Raw genomic sequence first — 18,646 nt, 5'->3', positions numbered from 1 at the left:
TTTTCTGTTCAACCACGTTGTATCATTTGATTGGACCTACTGTTGTCACCTATTATTGCCCCCCTATTTTGCAGGTTTTTTCCTTCCTTTCTTGCTATCTTTATGATTTTCTGTGGAAATGGACTTTTAAAAATATTTATTTATTTAGCTGTGTTGGGTCTTAGTTGCAGCATGCAGGATCTTCGTTGAATTGGGTAGGATCTTTTGTTGTGATGCATGGGCTCTGTAGTTCTGGTGCATGAACTTAGTTGCTCCGAGGCATACAAGATCTTGGTTCCTTGACCAGGGATCGAACCTGCATCCCTTGCATTGCCAGGCGGATTATTAACCACCTGGGAAGACCCTATGGTAAGATACTTTTATTCCTTACTCCTGTCTTTTGTGTCTATAGGTTTTTGACTTGTGGTTACCATAAGCTTATATAAAACATCTTAAAACATTCTGTTTTATGCTGATAATACTGTAAATTCAATCCCATACAAAATGTCTACTCTTATACTTCCCCTACACATATATTTTGTTTTTGATGTCACAATTTACATCTTTTTATATTGTATATTGTGTAACCATCAACAAGTTATTGTCGGTATTCAGTTCAGTTCAGTCACTCAGTGATGTCCAACTCTTTGCGACCCCATGAATCGCAGCACGCCAGGCCTCCCTGTCCATTACCAACTCCTGGAGTTCACTCAAACTCATGTCCATCGAGTCGGTGATGCCATCCAGCCATCTCTGTCGTCCCCTTTTCCTCCTGCCCCCAATCGCTCCCAGAATCAGAGTCTTTTCCAATGAGTCAACTCTTCCCATGAGGTGGCCAAAGTACTGGAGTTTCAGCTTTAACATCATTCCTTCCAAAGAACACTCAGGGCTGATCTCCTTTAGAATGGACTGGTTGGATCTCCTTGCAGTTCAAGGGACTCTCAAGAGTCTTCTCCAACACCACAGTTCAAAAGCATCAATTCTTCGGTGCTCAGCTTTCTTCACAGTCCAACTCTCACATCCATACATGACCACTGGAAAAATCATATCCTTGACTAGACGGACCTTTGTTGGCAAAGTAATGTCTCTGCTTGTCAATATGCTATTTAGGTTGGTCATAACTTTCCTTCCAAGGAGTAAGCGTCTTTTAATTTCATGGCTGCAGTCACCATCTGCAGTGATTTTGGAGCCCCCCAAAATAAAGTCTGACACTGTTTCCACTGTTTCCCCATAGTTGCTTTTAATACTGTTATTCTTTATCTTTTATGTTTGAGTTGAGTGATTAAGGCAGTTTTACAGTATTAGAGTGTTCTGAATTTGACTATATACTTATTTTTACCAGTGTGTTTTATGTTTTAATATGTTTTCATGTTACTGTTAGCATATTTTTATTCAGCTTGAAGAAGACTTTGTTAGACTTCCTCATTTTTGATAGGGTTAGGTCAAGTGGTGATGAACTTCCTCAGTTTTCATTTGTCTAAGAAAGTCTTCCTTATTACTGAAGAATAGCATTGCTGGTAAAATATTCTTGGTTTGCAGTACCCCCACCCCTTCCCCTTTGGCATTTAGAACACATCTCACTGTGACTGTATGCAGTGTTTTAGCTAAGAAAACCACTTGTATATTTGTGAGGGTTCCCTTTTGTGATGACTTTCTTTTTTCTTGCAACTTTCAAAATAATTTGTCATCACTTTGAGTTTTATATTAATGTGCCTTGCTGAAGTCCTCTGTGGATTGAGTCTGTTTGGGGACTTACAAGCCTCATGTACCCGAACGTCCATTGCTTTTCCCAGATTTGGAAAGTTTTCATTCATTACTTCTTTAAATAAACTTTCTGCCCCTTCCTCATGCTCTCTTCCTTCTAGGGCTACCATTCAGTTCAATTCAGTTCAGTCACTCAGTTGTGTCTGACTCTTTGGGACCCCATGAACCGCGGCACGCCAGGCCTCCCTGTCCGTCACCAACTCCCAGAGTCCACCCTAACCCATGTCCATTGAGTCAGTGATGCCATCCAGCCATCTCATACTCTGTCGTCCCCTTCTCTTCCTGCCCTCAGTCTTTCCCAGCATCAGGGTCTTTTCAAATGAGTCAGCTCTTCACATCAGATGGCCAAAGTATTGGAGTTTCAGCTTTAGCATCAGTCCTTCCAATGAACACCCAGGACTGATATTCTTTAGGATGGACTGGTTGGATATCCTTGCAGTCCAAGGGACTCTCAAGAGTCTTCTCCAACACCACAGTTCAAAAGCATCAGTTCTTCAGCACTCAGCTTTCTTCACAGACTAACTCTCAAATCCATACATGACCACTGGAAAACCATAGCCTTGCCTAGACGGACTTTTAGACAAAGTAATGTCTCTGCATTTTAATATGCTGTCTAGGTTGGTCATAACTTTGCTTCCAAGGAGTAAGCATCTTTTAATTTCATGGCTGCAATCACAATCTGCAGTGATTTTGGAGCCCAGAAAAATAAAGTCAGCCACTGTTTCCACTGTTTCCCCATCTATTTCCCATGAAGTGATGGGACCAGGTGCCGTGATCTTAGTTTTCTGAATGTTGAGCTTTAAGCCAACTTTTTCACTCTCCTCTTTCACTTGTACCAAGAGGTTCTTTAGTTTTTCTTCACTTTCTGCCATAAAGGTGGTGTCATCTGCATGTCTGAGGTTATTGATATTTCTCCCGGCAATCTTGATTCCACCTTGTGTTTCCTCCAGCCCAGCGTTTCTCATGATGTGCTATGCATATAAGTTAAATAAGCAGGGTGACAATATACAGCCTTGACGAACTCCTTTTCCTATTTGGAACCAGTCTGTTGTTTCATGTCCAATTCTAACTGTTGCTTCCTGACCTGCATACAGATTTCTCAAGAGGCAGGTCAGGTGGTCTGGTATTCCCATCTCTTTCAGAATTCTCCATTATACAAATATTATTTTGTTTAACAGTGTCCCATAATTCATGTAGACTTTTTTCTTTACTCTTTTTAGTTGTTTTATCTTTTTTCTCCTTTGACTGGATAATTTCAAAGACCTACTTTCCATTTCACAATCATTGTTTTGATTGATCAAATTAGCTATTAATGCTCTACATTTCATTCATCATACTCTTCACCATAATTTCTGTTTGGTTATTTTTCATATTTTTCTGAATCTCTGTTTAAAACCTTATTTTACTTGTATATCATTTTCCTTATTTTGTTGAATTGTCTGTCTGTGTTTTCTCATAGTTTACTGAGCTGCATTAAAACAATAATTGTGAGACTTAGAGAATGAACTTACGGTTCCTGGGTGGGGAAAATGGGGCAAAGGGATAGTTACGAAGTTTGGGATCTACTTGTATGCTGCTGCTGCTGCTAAGTCACTTCAGTCTTGTCTGACTCCGTGTGACCCCATAGACGGCAGCCTACCAGGCTCCCCTGTCCCTGGGATTCTCCAGGCAAGAACACTAGAATGGGTTGCCATTCCCTTCTCCAATGCATGAAAGTGAAAAGTGAAAGGGAAGTCTCTCAGTCGTGTCCGACTCTTAGCGACCCCATGGACTGCAGCCTACCAGGCTCCTCTGCCATGGGATTTTCCAGGCAAGAGTACTGGAGTGGGGTGCCATTGCCTTCTCCGTTACTTGTATACAATGCTATATTTAAAATGGATAACCACAAGGACCTATTGTAGAGCACAGGGAACTTTCCTCAGTGTTATGTGGCAGCCTGAATGAGAGGGAGCTTAGGGAAGAATAGATACATTGTATATGATTGGCTGAGTCCCTTTGCTCTCCACCTGAAACTGTCACAACATTGTTAATCAGCTATACTCTGTACTCCAATATAAAATAAAAAATAAAAAAATATTATTGTGAGAGACTTCCCTGGCAGGCCAGTAGTTAAGACTCTGTGCTTTCATTGCTGGGGGCATGGATTCCATCCTTGCTTGGGGAACTAAAATCTTGCATGCCTTGTGGCCTGGTCAGATTATACTACAAAGCTGCAGTCATCAAGACGGTATGGTACTGGCACAAAAACAGAAATACAGACCAATGGAACAAGATAGAAAGCCCGGAAATAAACCCATGCACTTATTGGTACCTTAATTTTGACAAAGGAGGCAAGAATATACAATGGAGCAGAGACAGTCTCTTCAATAAGTAGTGCTTGGAAAACTGGACAGGTACATATAAAAGAATGAAAGTAGAACACTTCCTGACAGCATACATAAAGATAAACTCAAAATGGATTAAAGACCTAAAGGTAAGACCAGAAAATATAAAACTCTTAGAGGAAAACATAACACTCAATGACATAAATCAAAGCAACATCCTCTATGACCCACCTCCTAGAATGATGGAAATGAAAACAAAAGTAAGCAAGTGGGACCTAATTAAACCTAAAAGCTTTTGCACAGCAAAGGAGACTATAAACAAGGTGAAAAGACAGTCCTCAGAGTGGAAGAAAATAATAACAAATGAAACAACTGACAAAAGATTAATTTCCAAAATATGTAGGCAGCTCATACAATTCAATACCAGAAAAACAACTCAATCAAAAAGTGGGAAAAAGACCTAAACAGACATTTCTCCAAAGAAGACCTACAGATGGCTAATAAACACATGAAAAGATGCTCAACATCACTCATTAATAGAGAAATGCAAATCAGAACTACAATGAGATATCACCTCACACTGGTCAGAATGGCTATCATTGAAAAGTGTACAAACAGTAAATGCTGGAGAGGGTGTGGAGAAAAGGGAACCCTCTTGCACTGTTGGTGGGAATGTAAATTGATACAGCCACTATGGAAGATGGTATGGAGATTTCTTAAAAAACTAGGAATAAAACTACCTTATTACCCAGCAATCCCACTGCTAGGCTTATACCCCGAGGAAACTAAAATTGAAAAAGACATGTACCCCAACGTTCATGCAGCACTGTTTACAATACCTAGAACATGGAAGCAATCTAGATGTCCATCAACAAATGCATGAATAAAGAAATTGTGGTATATATAGACAATGGACTATTATCCAGACATAAAAAAGAATACATTCGAGTCATTTCTAATGAGGTGGATGAACCTAGAGCCTATTATAAAGAGTGAGATAAGTCAGAAAGAGAAAGATAAATATTGTATACTAACACATATGGAATCTAGAAAGATGGTAATGAATTTATTTTCAGAGCAGCAGTGGAGAAACAGACATAGAGAACAGACTTATGGACACGGGGAGAAGGGAGGAGAGGGTAAGATGTATGGAGAGAGTAACATGGAAATTTACATTCCCATATGTAAAATAGGTAGCCAATGGGAATTTTCTGTATGTCTCAGGGAACTCAAACAGGGGCTCTGTATGAGTGGGATCCCACCTAATGGGGTGGGATAGGGAGGGAGGTGGGAGGGGGAAGGTTCAGGAGCCAGGGAACATATGCATACCTATGGTTTATTCATGTTAAGGCTAGAAAACAATAAAACTCTGTAAAGCAGTTATCCTTCAAATAAAAAATAAATAAATTTTTTAAAGGTTAAAAAAAATAACTATTATAATTTTTTTTTGACAGCTTGTAGATCTCCATTTCTTTGAGGCAACTGATTATTGTTCCTTCAGGGGTGTCATGTTTCCTCGATTATTGTGTTTGTGTTTCCTGAAGCCTTATGTTGATTAGTACATTCATGGAGCAGTCATTTCTTTCAGGCTTTACGTAAGGTTTTGGTGGTCAAGATCCTCACCTTTGGGTGTGAGTGTGGTAGCTTGATGGACAGTGGCTGCTGCACCCACAACAAAGCCCAGTGGCTTTGTGTTTGCAGCTCTGTCACCTGAGGTCAGTGTCAGCACAGACTGCAGGGTCCTCAGTAGCTAAAGCCGTGGGTGTCCACAGTAATAGAGAAGACTGCTAGGGCTCTCCTGATTTCTTTCTCCCATGGGATATGTTTTGACTGAGGGGGTCCCCCTTAATGTGGAGTTTGGCTCTTAGAGGGGGAATGCTTCATAGTGGTGATGGCATTGGTGTCTGATGTGTGGATTCTGTGGAGCAGATATAGATCTGGACTCTAGGATGTGAATAGATGCAAGGCAGTAGCACTTCTAGGGTCCCAGTTACTGAATAGTCTGTCTCAGTGTTGACTTTGCTTTGTGAGATGCAGTGGCACCCTGAGCAGTGGTGGAGCCTTGACCAGAGTATGGGTACACACAGAGAGACAGTGTCTTTGGGGTCTGAAGAACTAACTCACCCACAGTGGCCATGAATCTGGCGCCTGAGACATTCAGGTGACAGGCGTGGAGTCAGGTTATAGAATATGAACATCTGTGGTTCAGGTGGGGCTCAAGGGTTTGGGGTGTGTGCAGGATTTATGGGGATGGAAGCTGTGGTTCTGAAATAGAGTAATAGCTGTTTTTGTGGGGACAGGGATGGTTCAGGATATTATTCTCTTGCAGGTGCCTCATGGTGGTGGCTATTAGTTACCTTAGTGTGAGAGCTTCCAGTGCCCTCTGCAGAGCAGGCAGCTGGGGTTCACACCTGTAAACACTTGCCTTCCTCTGCTCTGCAAAGTTTGGGGTCTGCAAGTGTGCCAGGGCCTGTTGAGGTTCTCTGAGGTAAAAGCTACTGGGATCCTTTGCAGTGCAGGCCATTGGGAATGTGACAGCAGCTACCATTTGGCTGATGCACTTAGTTCCCACCCTTCATCTTATTTCCTGTCCATCTTCACGTGTCTGTTAAGGTAATATGTTCAGTGATCGTTTTCGTGTTGTTCTTTTTCAATTTCCTCTGTGTTGCTGCAGTATCTTAATTGGATTACTGAGTTGTCCAAGGGCAACTTTTGTTTGCTTTTGTGTATTTTTTGTTGGTGGTGAAGGCTCGTGTCCTCTGCTGTTTTGCTGACATCACTCTCCTGGATCTTTTCTCTGCATCTGTTATGTGCTGAGTTGCTTTGTGATGATACAAGCTGTTCATCTGTCCTGTTTTTCCTTTAGGATTTTTATCCTGCATGTCCTATGTAGTTGCTTAACTAGTGCTTATAGATGTCCCAGGATTGACATGACTCCAGTCATGGTGAGGTGGGCTCAGAGGGGGCCTGGTCCTGGTGAATGGCAGCTGAGGAGAGTATGACATCAGGCTGTGTTCAGATCATAGCAGGAACCTGTCTTTGTTCAACCAGGGTTTAGTTGCCATTTCCAGTGCATGGCCATACTACTTCTATCTTTTCTTTTCACTGTTAACACTTGACTGACTTGTCAGTTGTACTGCTTGTCATTCCTACTGTGACTTCAGCCCAGGGATAATCTGGACTGATTATTTGGACTCCACATCTCTGGACTTCACTACTCTCTGGACTCCACATCTCTCCTATTTCTCTCACTACCCTTTCTGTAGTACTCACCAACATTGATTGTGCTATGATATGTTCACATTTCCCTGAATTGACTTCTAATAGCAGCTGATATGTTGCTGTGGGATTTTAATGAGCTTAGATGACCTTTTCTACCCAGTCTCAGCAGAAAAGTCCCACAGGAAGCCACTGGAAGAGAAGTGAGTCATAGACCCTGCCTCTCTTCCTTATGTCCTATCCTGTATTTGTTTTTTTCTCCTGATGAGGTCTCCACTATTGTGTGACCTTGAGGCTCAGTAATGCACAACAGTTGGCTGTTCTTCCAAATGAATTCCAAGTTCTGTATCTTGAAAAGCATCTCATAGACTCATATCTGGATTAGATAGGTACACTAGTGATGAGCTGGACCCTTCTCTATAGTCAATATGTACTTGACCTGCATTTCTTTCTGTTCAGGTTGCTGCTGTGGAACAGAGAAAGCAGAGGCACCTTCTGAACAGATCACTTCTCTAGGAGTGTCACAGGCTAGGACTTCAAAGGCAGCTTTGTCTTCCCAGAAGATCCACCCCTGTGAGACTTGTGGTCCAGTCTTGAAAAAAGTTTTCCACTTGGCTGAGCACCAGGAAACACAACACACCCAGAAAATGTTGAGGTGTGGAGTATGTGTGAAACAGTTTTGTTCTAGTGCAAATTTTCAGCAGCACCAGGAACACATGGGAGAGAAAACCCTCAGAAGTAGTGTGGATGAGGCCAAGTTTTTCAAGAGCTGCAGATTCCTTGTGTTACAGAAGCCATTTACCTGCAGGGAGTTTGAAAAGGACTTCCCAACCATTATGGGACACCTGCAGCAACAGACCACTCATACTGTGGAGAAGCCAAACAAAGTCACCCAGTGTGAGTCAACTTTACAGAGCAGAAGTCGTCACACCTCAGGAGAATGCAGGAAAGCCCTCAGCCCCAAACACACACTTGTTCAGGATCAGGGTGTCCATACTGGAATACCTTGTTTTGTGTGCAGTGAATGTGGGAAAGCATTCAGGTACAAATCTTCATTTGTTGTGCACCAGAGAGTGCACGCTGGAAAAAACCTTCATGTGTGTGGTGAATGTGGGAAATCCTTTAGGCGAAGCTCAATTCTTTATAAACATCGAAGAATTCATACTGGGGCAAGGCAATACAAGTGCAGCAAATGTGGGAAATCCTTAAGTCACAAATCTGTCCTCATTTCTCCCCACCCATGGTGCAATGGAGAAAAGAATTATGTGTGCAGTGAGTGTTCGAAATCTTTTAGCCATAGCTCAGTATTCATTCCACACAGGAGAGTTCAAACTGGAGAACGGCCTTATAAGTGTAGTGACTGTGTGAAATCTTTTACTTCAATGTCTGCACTCTGTTATCATCAGAGATCCCACACTGGAGAACGACCTTACATATGCAGTGATTGTGGAAAGTCTTTTATCTCTAGCTCTGACCTCCGTTATCATCAGAGAGTTCATTCTGGAGAAAGGCCCCATGAGTGCAGTGAATGTGGGAAATCTTTTATCACTCGTACTGCTCTCCGTTATCATCACAGAGTTCACACTGGAGAAAGGCCTTACGAGTGTAGTGAATGTGGGAAATCCTTTACCCGAAAAAATAACCTTATTATACATTTAAGAGTTCACTCAGGAGAAAGGCCTTATGAGTGTAGTGAATGTGGGAAATCTTTTACTTTTAGCTCTAGTCTTCGTTATCATCACAGAGTCCACACTGGAGAAAGACCGTATGAGTGCACTGAATGTGGGAAGTCTTTTAACAATAGGTGGACGCTCATTCGACACCAGAGAATTCACACAGGAGAAAAGCCTTATGTGTGCAATAAATGTGGGAAATCTTTTTCCTGTAGCTCCACCCTCCAGTATCATGAGCGAGGTCACCTTGGGGAAAGGCCTTACGGGTGTGATGAATGTGGGAGATCTTTTACTACTAGCTCTGCCCTCCGTTATCATCAGAGAATTCACACAGGAGAAAGGCCTTATGAGTGCAATGAATGTGGGAAATCTTTTATCTCAAAGTCTGACCTCCATTATCATCAAAGGGTTCATTCTGGAGAAAGGCCTTATGAGTGTAGTGAATGTGGGAAATCCTTTATCCGAAGGAATAACCTGCTTTTACACCAGAGAGTTCACACAGGAGAAAGGCCTTACAAGTGTAGTGAATGCGGGAAATCTTTTAACAATAGATGGACACTCATTCAACACCAGAGAGTTCATACAGGAGAAAAGCCTTATGTGTGCAGTGAATGTGGGAAATCATTTACCTCCAGCTCCACGCTATGTTATCATCAGAGAGTTCATGCAGGAAAAAGGCCTTATGAATGCAGTGAATGTGGGAAATCTTTTACCTCTAGTTCTACTCTCCGTTACCATCAGAGAGTTCACACAGGAGAAAGACCTTATGAGTGCAGTGAGTGTGGGAAATCTTTTACTTTTAGTGCCAGCCTCCGTTACCATCACAGAGTGCACACTGGAGAAAGGCCTTATGAGTGCAATGAATGTGGGAAATCCTTTAAGGATAGATCGCAATTCAATAAACACCGGAGAGCTCACACTGGAGAAAGACCTTATGAGTGTGCTGAATGTGGGAAATCTTTTAGCCAAAAATCTTCCCTCTCAACACACCAGAAAATTCATAATAGAGAACGGTCTTATGAGTGTAGTGCATGTGGGAAATCTTTCACCTCTATCTCTGGCCTTGGTTATCATCAGAGAGTTCACAGGGGAGAAAAGCCTTATCGGTGCAACGAATGTGGGAAGTCCTTTACCAATAGCTCTATACTGATTCGACACCAGAGGGTTCACACAGGAGAGAGACCTTATGTGTGCAGTGAATGTGGGAAATCTTTTACTAGTAGTGCCACCCTTTCTTATCATCAGAGAGTTCATGCAGGCAAAAGGCCTTATGAATGCAGCAAATGTGGGAAATCTTTTACCTCCAGTTCTACCCTTCGTTATCATCAGAGAGTTCATGCAGGAGATAGGCCTTATGAGTGCAGTGAATGTGGGAAATCTTTTATCTCTAGCTCCAAACTCCGTTACCATCAGAGAGTTCACACAGGAGAAAGGCCTTACGTGTGCAGTGAATGTGGGAAATCCTTTAGAGACAGTTCCCAGTTTAGTCAACACCGGAGAGGTCACACTGGGGAAAGACCTTATGAGTGTAGAGAATGTGGGAAATTTTTTATGCGAAAATCTACCCTTTCTCAACATCAGAGAGTTCATACTAGAGAAAGACCTTAGATGTTTAGAGAACGTGCAGTTTTCTTGTTCAGTGTAAGGATACCAAAGGAAGCTGAGGATCCATCTGTCTGAATTAGCTCCCAGACATCTGCATAGCTATTGGTAATCATGAGGAAAGATTCCTCATGATTTTGTGGGAAATATGTGGCTATGTTGCAGTCTCTAACCTCTCCAGGGTTCTGCCCACATATATGTCACTCCCATCTCTGTGGTCAAAGCCATTTCACATCTAGCACTTGGCAGGTCCACCCAGTGTGCTCAGGGAGACTTACTGTGTCCTCCCATATTTTAGCCAAGTTAAGAGTCACTTGAGGCCTACGGTGCCGACTTTCACTCCTCCATGACTATCTTGGACATGGACCTGGTCAGTGTCAGTCCAGAAACTATCAGAAGTTCAGCTGGAAGCTTGCAGAGAATAGCAGCAGGGATGTGTTGATTTCATGTGATACTAGTAATAAGGTTTTACGGCTTCCAAATGATGAATAAATACTTGCTACAGGTTGCTTTGGCTCATACAATACTCGAGACCTTCTAAGCTCTTAAGTCCTCTTTCATCTTGGACTTTCTATTTACTGTGCAGGTGGTTCACAGATTTGTGCTATGTAAGCATAAAGGGGAGAACAGTTTTTAGGGGCCTCAAAGTTTCTGTCTGAGGGAGGACAGTATGTTGACAATAGCTTGCCAGTTATGACCAGGTCTGCCTTGCAGCTGCAGCTTCCTAGAAAAGATTGCGGGGATTTCTGGTTTTCACTTGAAGCCTGGAGGCTTTGTTTTAGGAGTCTCCCAGGTGACACTGAGAAGCAGGCAGATGTGAGAATCTCAAGTGCTTCTGAGCATAACATTAATTTTTTTTCCTTACTAAACGGAGAGATCCCAGGGTGTTTCAGCACTGTGGAGGGAAATCTTCTCCAGGTCTGCAGAGAGCCATGTTCCCTGATTAGTGTAACTGGTGGTAATACCACTGGGTCCATAACTGGTGCAGAAACACTGATTTGTAGGGAGAGGAGAACTGCAGCCAACTAGTGTAATGTGCTGCTTCTAAACGTGCATCCACAAATGTCCATGTGTAAGTGATAGTCCCCCTGTATTGTTCATCTCAAGGCTATTACCACATGGACTGGAAGAAAAAAGGGGGTCTAGTCCCTGGCTGTCGGAGAAGGCAATGGCAACCCACTCCGGTCTTCTTGCTTGGAAAATCCCATGGATGGAGGAGCCTGGTAGGCTGCAGTCCATGGGGTCGCTAAGAGTCAGACACGACTGAGCGACTTCACTTTCACTTTTCATGCATTGGAGCAAGAAATGGCAGCCCACTCCAGTGTTCTTGTCTGGACAGGGATAGGGGAGCCTGGTGGGCTGCCATCTATGGGGTCGCACAGAGTTGGGCACGACTGAAGCGACTTAGCAGCAGCAGCAGCAGCAGTCCCTGGCTGTGGCTCTTGTGACCCAGACAGCATTCCCATTGACTTTCAGTGGAAATATTCTCTATTACTCATCATATTTGTTGGCACTGATGCAAGTTTGACAACCACCCCCGCCCCCCAGGGTATAAAGAGAGAGATGGAGTGTATGGTTGCCATACCTCTCTGTCAAAAAGACTGGGGCATAGAGATCTTTAAGTTGAGCTATTTTTTAAAGCTTTACTAAGGTATAATATCTCTGGCTTTCCTGATGGCTCAGCAGTAAAGAATCTGCATGCAGTGCAGGAGATACAGGAAGCCAGGGTTTGATCCCTGGGTTGGGAAGATCCCCTCGAAGAGGAAATGGCAACCCACTAGAGTATTCTTGCCTGGAAAATTCCATGGACAGAGGAACCCCGCGGGCTATGGTCTGGGTCACAAAGGGTCAGATACGACTGAACTACAAACACACACACACAGACACAATGTACAATTTACATTTGCTAAACCGAGTGTATTTAAGGTACAACTTGACAAGTTTTGACACAGGTGTGAACCTCTGAGACTATCACATAGTCCTGATAGTGACCATATCTGTCATGGTGTATTTACCTCATTTGTTCTATAATCTCCTTGCCTTTCTCACCTTTCCAAGTAACCATTGATTTACTTTCCTTAAAATAGATAACTTGCATTTTCTTGAGTTGATATTATTGGAATCATATGCTATTTACCATATTTTTCTTTCCTTTATATATCGTAATTACTTTGAGATTCATCAGTGATATATAGTGCTTTTTGTTTTTTGACTGACAAAAATATGACATTTTTCAATATGCCACGGTTAGTTTATCCATTCTCTTTATGGATATTTGACTTGTTTCTAGAATTTGACTTCTGAAAATAAAGCTAGTATAAAAATTGCGTTAGTTCTTTTTATGAACATGTATTTATCTTTTGTCAGTAACTTAGAATGCAGTGTATGAGCCACGGCTATTTTATTCTTGTTGGCTGCAGTGGATTTTTATTGCAGGCCGAGGCCTTAGTTGCCCTGCCACATGTGGAATCTTAGTTCCCTGACCAGGGCTTTAACCCCAACCCCTGCATTGGAAGGAGGATTCTTAAACACCAGACCAGCAGGGAAGTCCCACGACAGCTTTACTTTTGAAGAAGCTAATATTGTGATCTAAAATGATTGTGCCTTTTGCATCTTACCAGCAATATATTGAGAATTCCACCTCTCCCATATTCTGAATACTTGGTTTATTGATTGCTTTAATTTTAGCTTTTTTTTTTTTTAAAGAAGTATATCACTTTTTTTGTTTTAATAGAGTTTCTGTAAGGATTTATGATGAGCAGTTTTTCAGATGTTCACTTCCTATCTATGTATCTTTGTTAAAATGTCTGCTTAAATCTTTATTGGCCTTTGGCTATTTTCCTTTAACAAATAGGACAATGAAACCATAACGATGTATATTGGAATTTCACTCATTTTTTAATATTGTGAGTGATTTTGCTTTATGGAGTAACTTTTCAATACTGGCAGAATTTTCTAACCTAAAAGGTTTTTTTTTTTCCAGTGTTCACAATGCAGTGGATACTTAGACATATGCTTTTAAATTTTACCTGCACTGTTAACACATTCTCTATCATATTCTTGATTTTAGTCACTTAAGAATACAATAAAACCTTGCTTTATAGTGCTTATGCTTTTTCTTGGTTCTGTCACTATAGAAGTTGGTGGATTGGAGATGGGGACAAGGTTTCATCAGGATGGACTGGTCTTTACTTTGAGTTCCAAAGCCTGGTTGGGAGGGAATGGAGATCAGTGGTCAGACTCCTCAAGTCCTCATCCAGGCTACCTGGGTTTAAATTCTGTATCCCTGATCACGGACCCACAGGCAAACACTCTTTCCCAAGCCCTTTTCCTTTTATGTAAAATGGAGATTAGGATCTGCCCTGCCTCTGGTCCACTGAAAGATGTGAAGAGAGGAGCTGTCCATTCCCATGCAGCTCCCTCTACAGGTGAGATCCTGGTGCCAGGAAACTTTAGCTCCCCCTGATATCCTCAGACCCCTCTATCCCCAGGTGCATGCATTTCAGAAATAAATGGAGCTTCTCATAATTCCTGACCTGGGTCAGCCCGAAGGGACTTATCTGCATCAAGGAGGGGGTTGCTGGTTACTGAGGTCTCAGTGTGGATTTGCCAGTGGGAAATAATCTGGGAAACTTGCTAAAGCTTCCTGAGCCTCATTTGGCTGATTTTGACATTGAGGTGTTAACTTTGGCCCTGGGAGGATCAATAAAAATAACACAACACTGAGCATTTACACCAAAATTCCAGGCTTCATATTTTGAACTTGTACGTGCCATTTATTTAAAAAATGTTATATAAAATATTTTTGTAACTCTCCTTTTCTCAATTCTCTTATTGTACTTAATTAATTTATTCTTTGTATTAGTTATATCCTTATCTTGTTGCATTTTATAGAGTGCCATGTAAATTAATATAAATGCCATGTAAATATACTGTGAAATTTTATTCAGACTATATGTGTTCATGGTTATAGCTTATTTTTCCTGAATCCATTGACTCTTGAGATTGAGAGCACACTCACCAGTTGATGGATTACCACAGAAGCATTTTGATTCTTTTTCAACTGTACTGGGAGATCGTTTCTCTCTATTTGCCCTAGCTGGTAAACTAATTCTCTTCAGATCCTCTTTAACCAAATTTCATTTATTATGCTGAAATGTGAAATGACCGATTCTATTACAATATGTTTTTTCTTTCCCCTGAAAGTCAATGCAAGTTTTGCTTATTTAAAAATAAAATTTTAATCTAAGATCATATAAACAACAAATAACTGCTTAGAAAGACAGAAAATGTACTTATTTCAATCAATATTCATTTGATTGTACTGGAGAGGTTCCACATAAGCTTTTTAAAAAATTCAGTAAAATGTGACTGATGAAAGTATGTGATAAAGTAATAAGTATTGTAATGGTGTATCATATATTCAGAGTAAGTATTCTATAGTCAGAGTGTTTTGGAAACATTTTAAATTATCAGGCCACCTTAATTCTGGCTGGTTATAGGTAAATTTTGAAATCAAAATGAATTTTTCACGAATTATTGTATAGCATTTGAATAGTTTTCACAAAAACTGCCTGTTACAAAATATTGCCCAATGTTTTACGGATACCTAAAATACATTTTTTTTGTTTGTTTTATACAAGTAATTTTTGTCATTTGAATGTTTTTGTATTTTGTTGCAGCAGTGAAAGCTCAGAATCCTAACCACTAGGCCACCAGGGAACTCTGTATTTTTATTTACAAAAGTCAGAAGTATATTTTATGGCCTGAAATTGGGGCTTAGCTTTGTAATGACTTGCACACCTTAGTTTATTTGAAAACAATTTTTTTTTACATTTTTATTATAAAAGCTACAGGTGTACAGTATAGTGAGTCATAAATTTAAAGATTATACTCCATTTATAGTTATTATGAAATATTGGCTATATTCTCCATATTGTACAGTATATCCTCGTAGTTTATTTTATACCTAATTTTTTGTACCCAAGCTACAGATGCACTTGTGGCACCCACTCTCCTCTCTCTGATTTACTATTGGCATTATCACCATGTTCAGGATTCCTCCTACTAATACTAATAGAACCTCCCCCTGGTCCACAGACTGTCCACCAAATTTTGTAGATGTGTCCATCCAGAGATCCTCCCCATAGTTCCAGACCTGTGTATCCGGCTACGTGCTAAATAACTCCATTCTTTTGTTTTCTGAAATATACCCCCAAAAGGAAACTGCTGATACACCAATGAGAATTATTACCACTACGGAACACCCAACATGTTGATGGAGCTTCTGTCCTTCTACCTCCCAACACCAAAAAGCTTGGTGTCAAAACCTGACACCCACCTTACTTTCTCTCACAATCAGAAAAACCAGGCTGTCTTGTTTTTAAAAGTGATTCCAAAGTTCGCATCTTCCACAACCACAACAATGGGTCACACTAACGGTCACCCCTCACTCCTGTATTTCCCACTTCCTCCTTTTCTAATGGAAATGTCTGTCCCTGCCTGTTTCAGTATTACATTTCCTTAGCATGAAACCTTTGGTTTCACAGCTGGAGAGCAATTTTGCCTCAGGGTTAATTGTGCATTAGGTCTCAGTCATATCTGAGTTAGATGACATGTAGATGAGTCTTTGAACTTTCTAATATAACATTAAAACTAATTAGACACTTTTTCTTTCATGTATCCTTTCTTGTTCATTGAAGAATGTAAGCTGCATGAAAAAAGAATAGGTTTTCATCTGTCATGGTTTCCATACACCTAAAACAGTGCCTGACACTGTATTTTGTATAATGAAAATTTACTAGAGCCGTGAATAAACATGATACTCCAAATTCTTGTTCACATTTACTAGTTTTGGCTACTTAAAAAAAATAAAGTTAATTAAGATTTTTTTATTCACTTATTTTGGTTGCAGTGGGTCTTCCTTGCTGTGCACTGGCTTTCTCTAGTTTCAGCGAGCAGCAGCTTCTCTTGTTGCAGAGCAGAGGCGCAATAATTGTGGCACACTGGCCTACTTGCCCCGAGGCATGTAGAAATCTTCCCAGACCAGGCAGGGGTGGAATCCATGTCCCCTGCTGTGGCAGGTGGATTCTTATTAATGTACCATCAGGGAAGTCCTAGTTTAGCTAATCTTAACGTCCACGTCAATTCTTTCTCCAAGTTGGTATTAATGTTTTCAAGAATAAAAGCACTATTGAAAATTCTCTGATGTTTTCAACATCACTTGCTGTATCCGCAGGGCGGTATCTGCTACTGTCTTTGAGTAACAACACACACATTAATAACTTTCTGAAACTTGCATGTCAAAACTTTCTGATATTATCTCATGTCCCTGTAAAGAAGTGTGCCTGCAGTCACTGGAAAATGATAGTCACTTACCAGCAGGGACACGAGATCATAAGCTTAAGATGCCTTCTTTTATATAAGTGTTCAGATACTCCCTTCCATATGTGCTGCGACTCTAAAAGTTGCAGCTACTGACCCATACCAAAATAACATTAGTTCTGTTGCTTTCAGTTTGAGATGGATATCTGTTCACTAAAAGGAATTGAGTTTATGTTAGGAAGTGGAATAAGAGATAATATATGGATGAAAGTGTTTCTCAGTGGATAGAACACAATCCCTGGTTCTGTAGGAAAGAAAGAAGCTTTATTGTGGAACCGGAAGTAAAACTCCTGCTTGACCACCTAATTTAGAATATCCATCTTCTTTCCCCCAGTCATGACCCTGTACAGACTGTTTTGCTCATATCCAATCATAATACAACACAGAAAACTGACTACAGCTTCAGTACATGAATTTAAAGAACAATTATATAATGTGTCCAGCTACTTGCTGACTCATTTCTGAAAGGCTCTAGAATAATATCGGAGAAAGCAATGGCAACCCACTCCAGTACTCTTGCCTAGAAAATCCCATGGACGGAGGAGCCTGGTGGGCTGCAGTCCATGGGGTCGCTGAGTGTCGGACACGACTGAGCGACTTCACTTTCACTTTTCACTTTCATGCATTGGAGAAGGAAACGGCAACCCACTCCAGTGTTCTTGCCTGGAGAATCCCAGGGACGGGGGAGCGTGATGGGCTGCTGTCTATGGGGGTCGCACAGAGTCAGACACGACTGAAGTGACTTAGCAGCAGCAGCAGAATAATATGGCCATTGAGAGGCCATTTAGAGGACATCCTGGATGGTGAAGTCAAGTGGGCCTTAGGAAACATCACTCCGAACAAAGCTAATGGAGGTGATGGAATTCCAGTTGAGCTATTTCAAATTTTAAAAGATGATGCTGGTAAAGTGCTGCAGTCAATATGCCAGCAAATTTGGAAAACTCAGCAGTGGCCACAGGACTGGAAAAGGTCAGTTTTAATCCCAGTCCCAGAGAAAGGCAATGCCAAAGAGCACAGTTGCACTCATCTCACATGCTAGCAAAGTAATGCTCAAAGTTCTCCAAGCCAGGCTTCAACAGCATGTGAACCGTGAACTTCCAGATGTTCAAGCTGGATTCTGAAAAGGCAAAAGTCAGAAGAACCAGAGATCAAATTGCCAACATCCATTGGATCATCAAAAAAGCAAGAGAGTTCCAGAAAAATATCTGCTTTATTGGCTATGCCAAAGCCTTTGACTGTGTAGATCACAACAAACTGTGGAAAATTCTTCAAGAGATGGGAATACCAGACCACCTGACCTGCCTCTTGAGAAATCTGTATGCAGGTCAGGAAGCAACAGTTAGAACTGGACATGGAAAAACAGACTGGTTCCAAATAGGAAAAGGAGCTCGTCAAGGCTGTATATTGTCACCCTGCTTATTTAACTTATATGCAGAGTACATCATGAGAAATGCTGGGCTGGATGAAGCACAAGCTGGAATCAGAATTGCTGGGAGAAATATCAATAACCTCAGATACAGATGACACCACCCTTATGGCAGAAAGCGAAGAACTAAAGAGCCTCTTGATGAAAGTGAAAGAGGAGAGTGAAAAAGTTGGCTTAAATCTCAACGTTCAGAAAACTAAGATCATGGCATCTGGTCCCATCACTTCATGGCAAATAGATCGGGAAACCTTGGAAACAGTGAGAGACTTTATTTG

At 41.2% G+C, this 18,646-nt stretch overlaps 1 protein-coding gene across 3 annotated transcripts in view; it reads left to right on the top strand.

The window, feature by feature from the left end:
• Positions 1–18,646, top strand: part of LOC147354852 (zinc finger protein 792-like) — a 58,091-nt gene that overhangs the window by 7,022 nt on the left and 32,423 nt on the right. For 2 of the 3 annotated variants that reach the window (XM_086354965.1, XM_086354966.1), the window contains one exon: positions 7,746–14,515. The exons of the other annotated variant lie outside the window; for it this stretch is intronic. In XM_086354965.1, coding sequence (XP_086211091.1) covers positions 7,746–10,567 — 2,822 coding nt within the window. In that variant the 3' untranslated portion in view covers positions 10,568–14,515. Of the gene's footprint in view, positions 1–7,745; positions 14,516–18,646 lie in introns of those variants that run through there. 3 annotated transcript variants of the gene reach the window in all.

The sequence above is a fragment of the Bos grunniens genome, chromosome 18 (assembly GCF_055505025.1).
Source record: "Bos grunniens cultivar Pamir isolate PY7600 chromosome 18, Bosgru_T2T1.0, whole genome shotgun sequence".
Classification (NCBI taxonomy): domain Eukaryota; kingdom Metazoa; phylum Chordata; class Mammalia; order Artiodactyla; family Bovidae; genus Bos; species Bos grunniens.
Note: the sequence above shows the minus strand (reverse complement) of the source record. Positions and strands in the feature narration are given on the sequence as shown.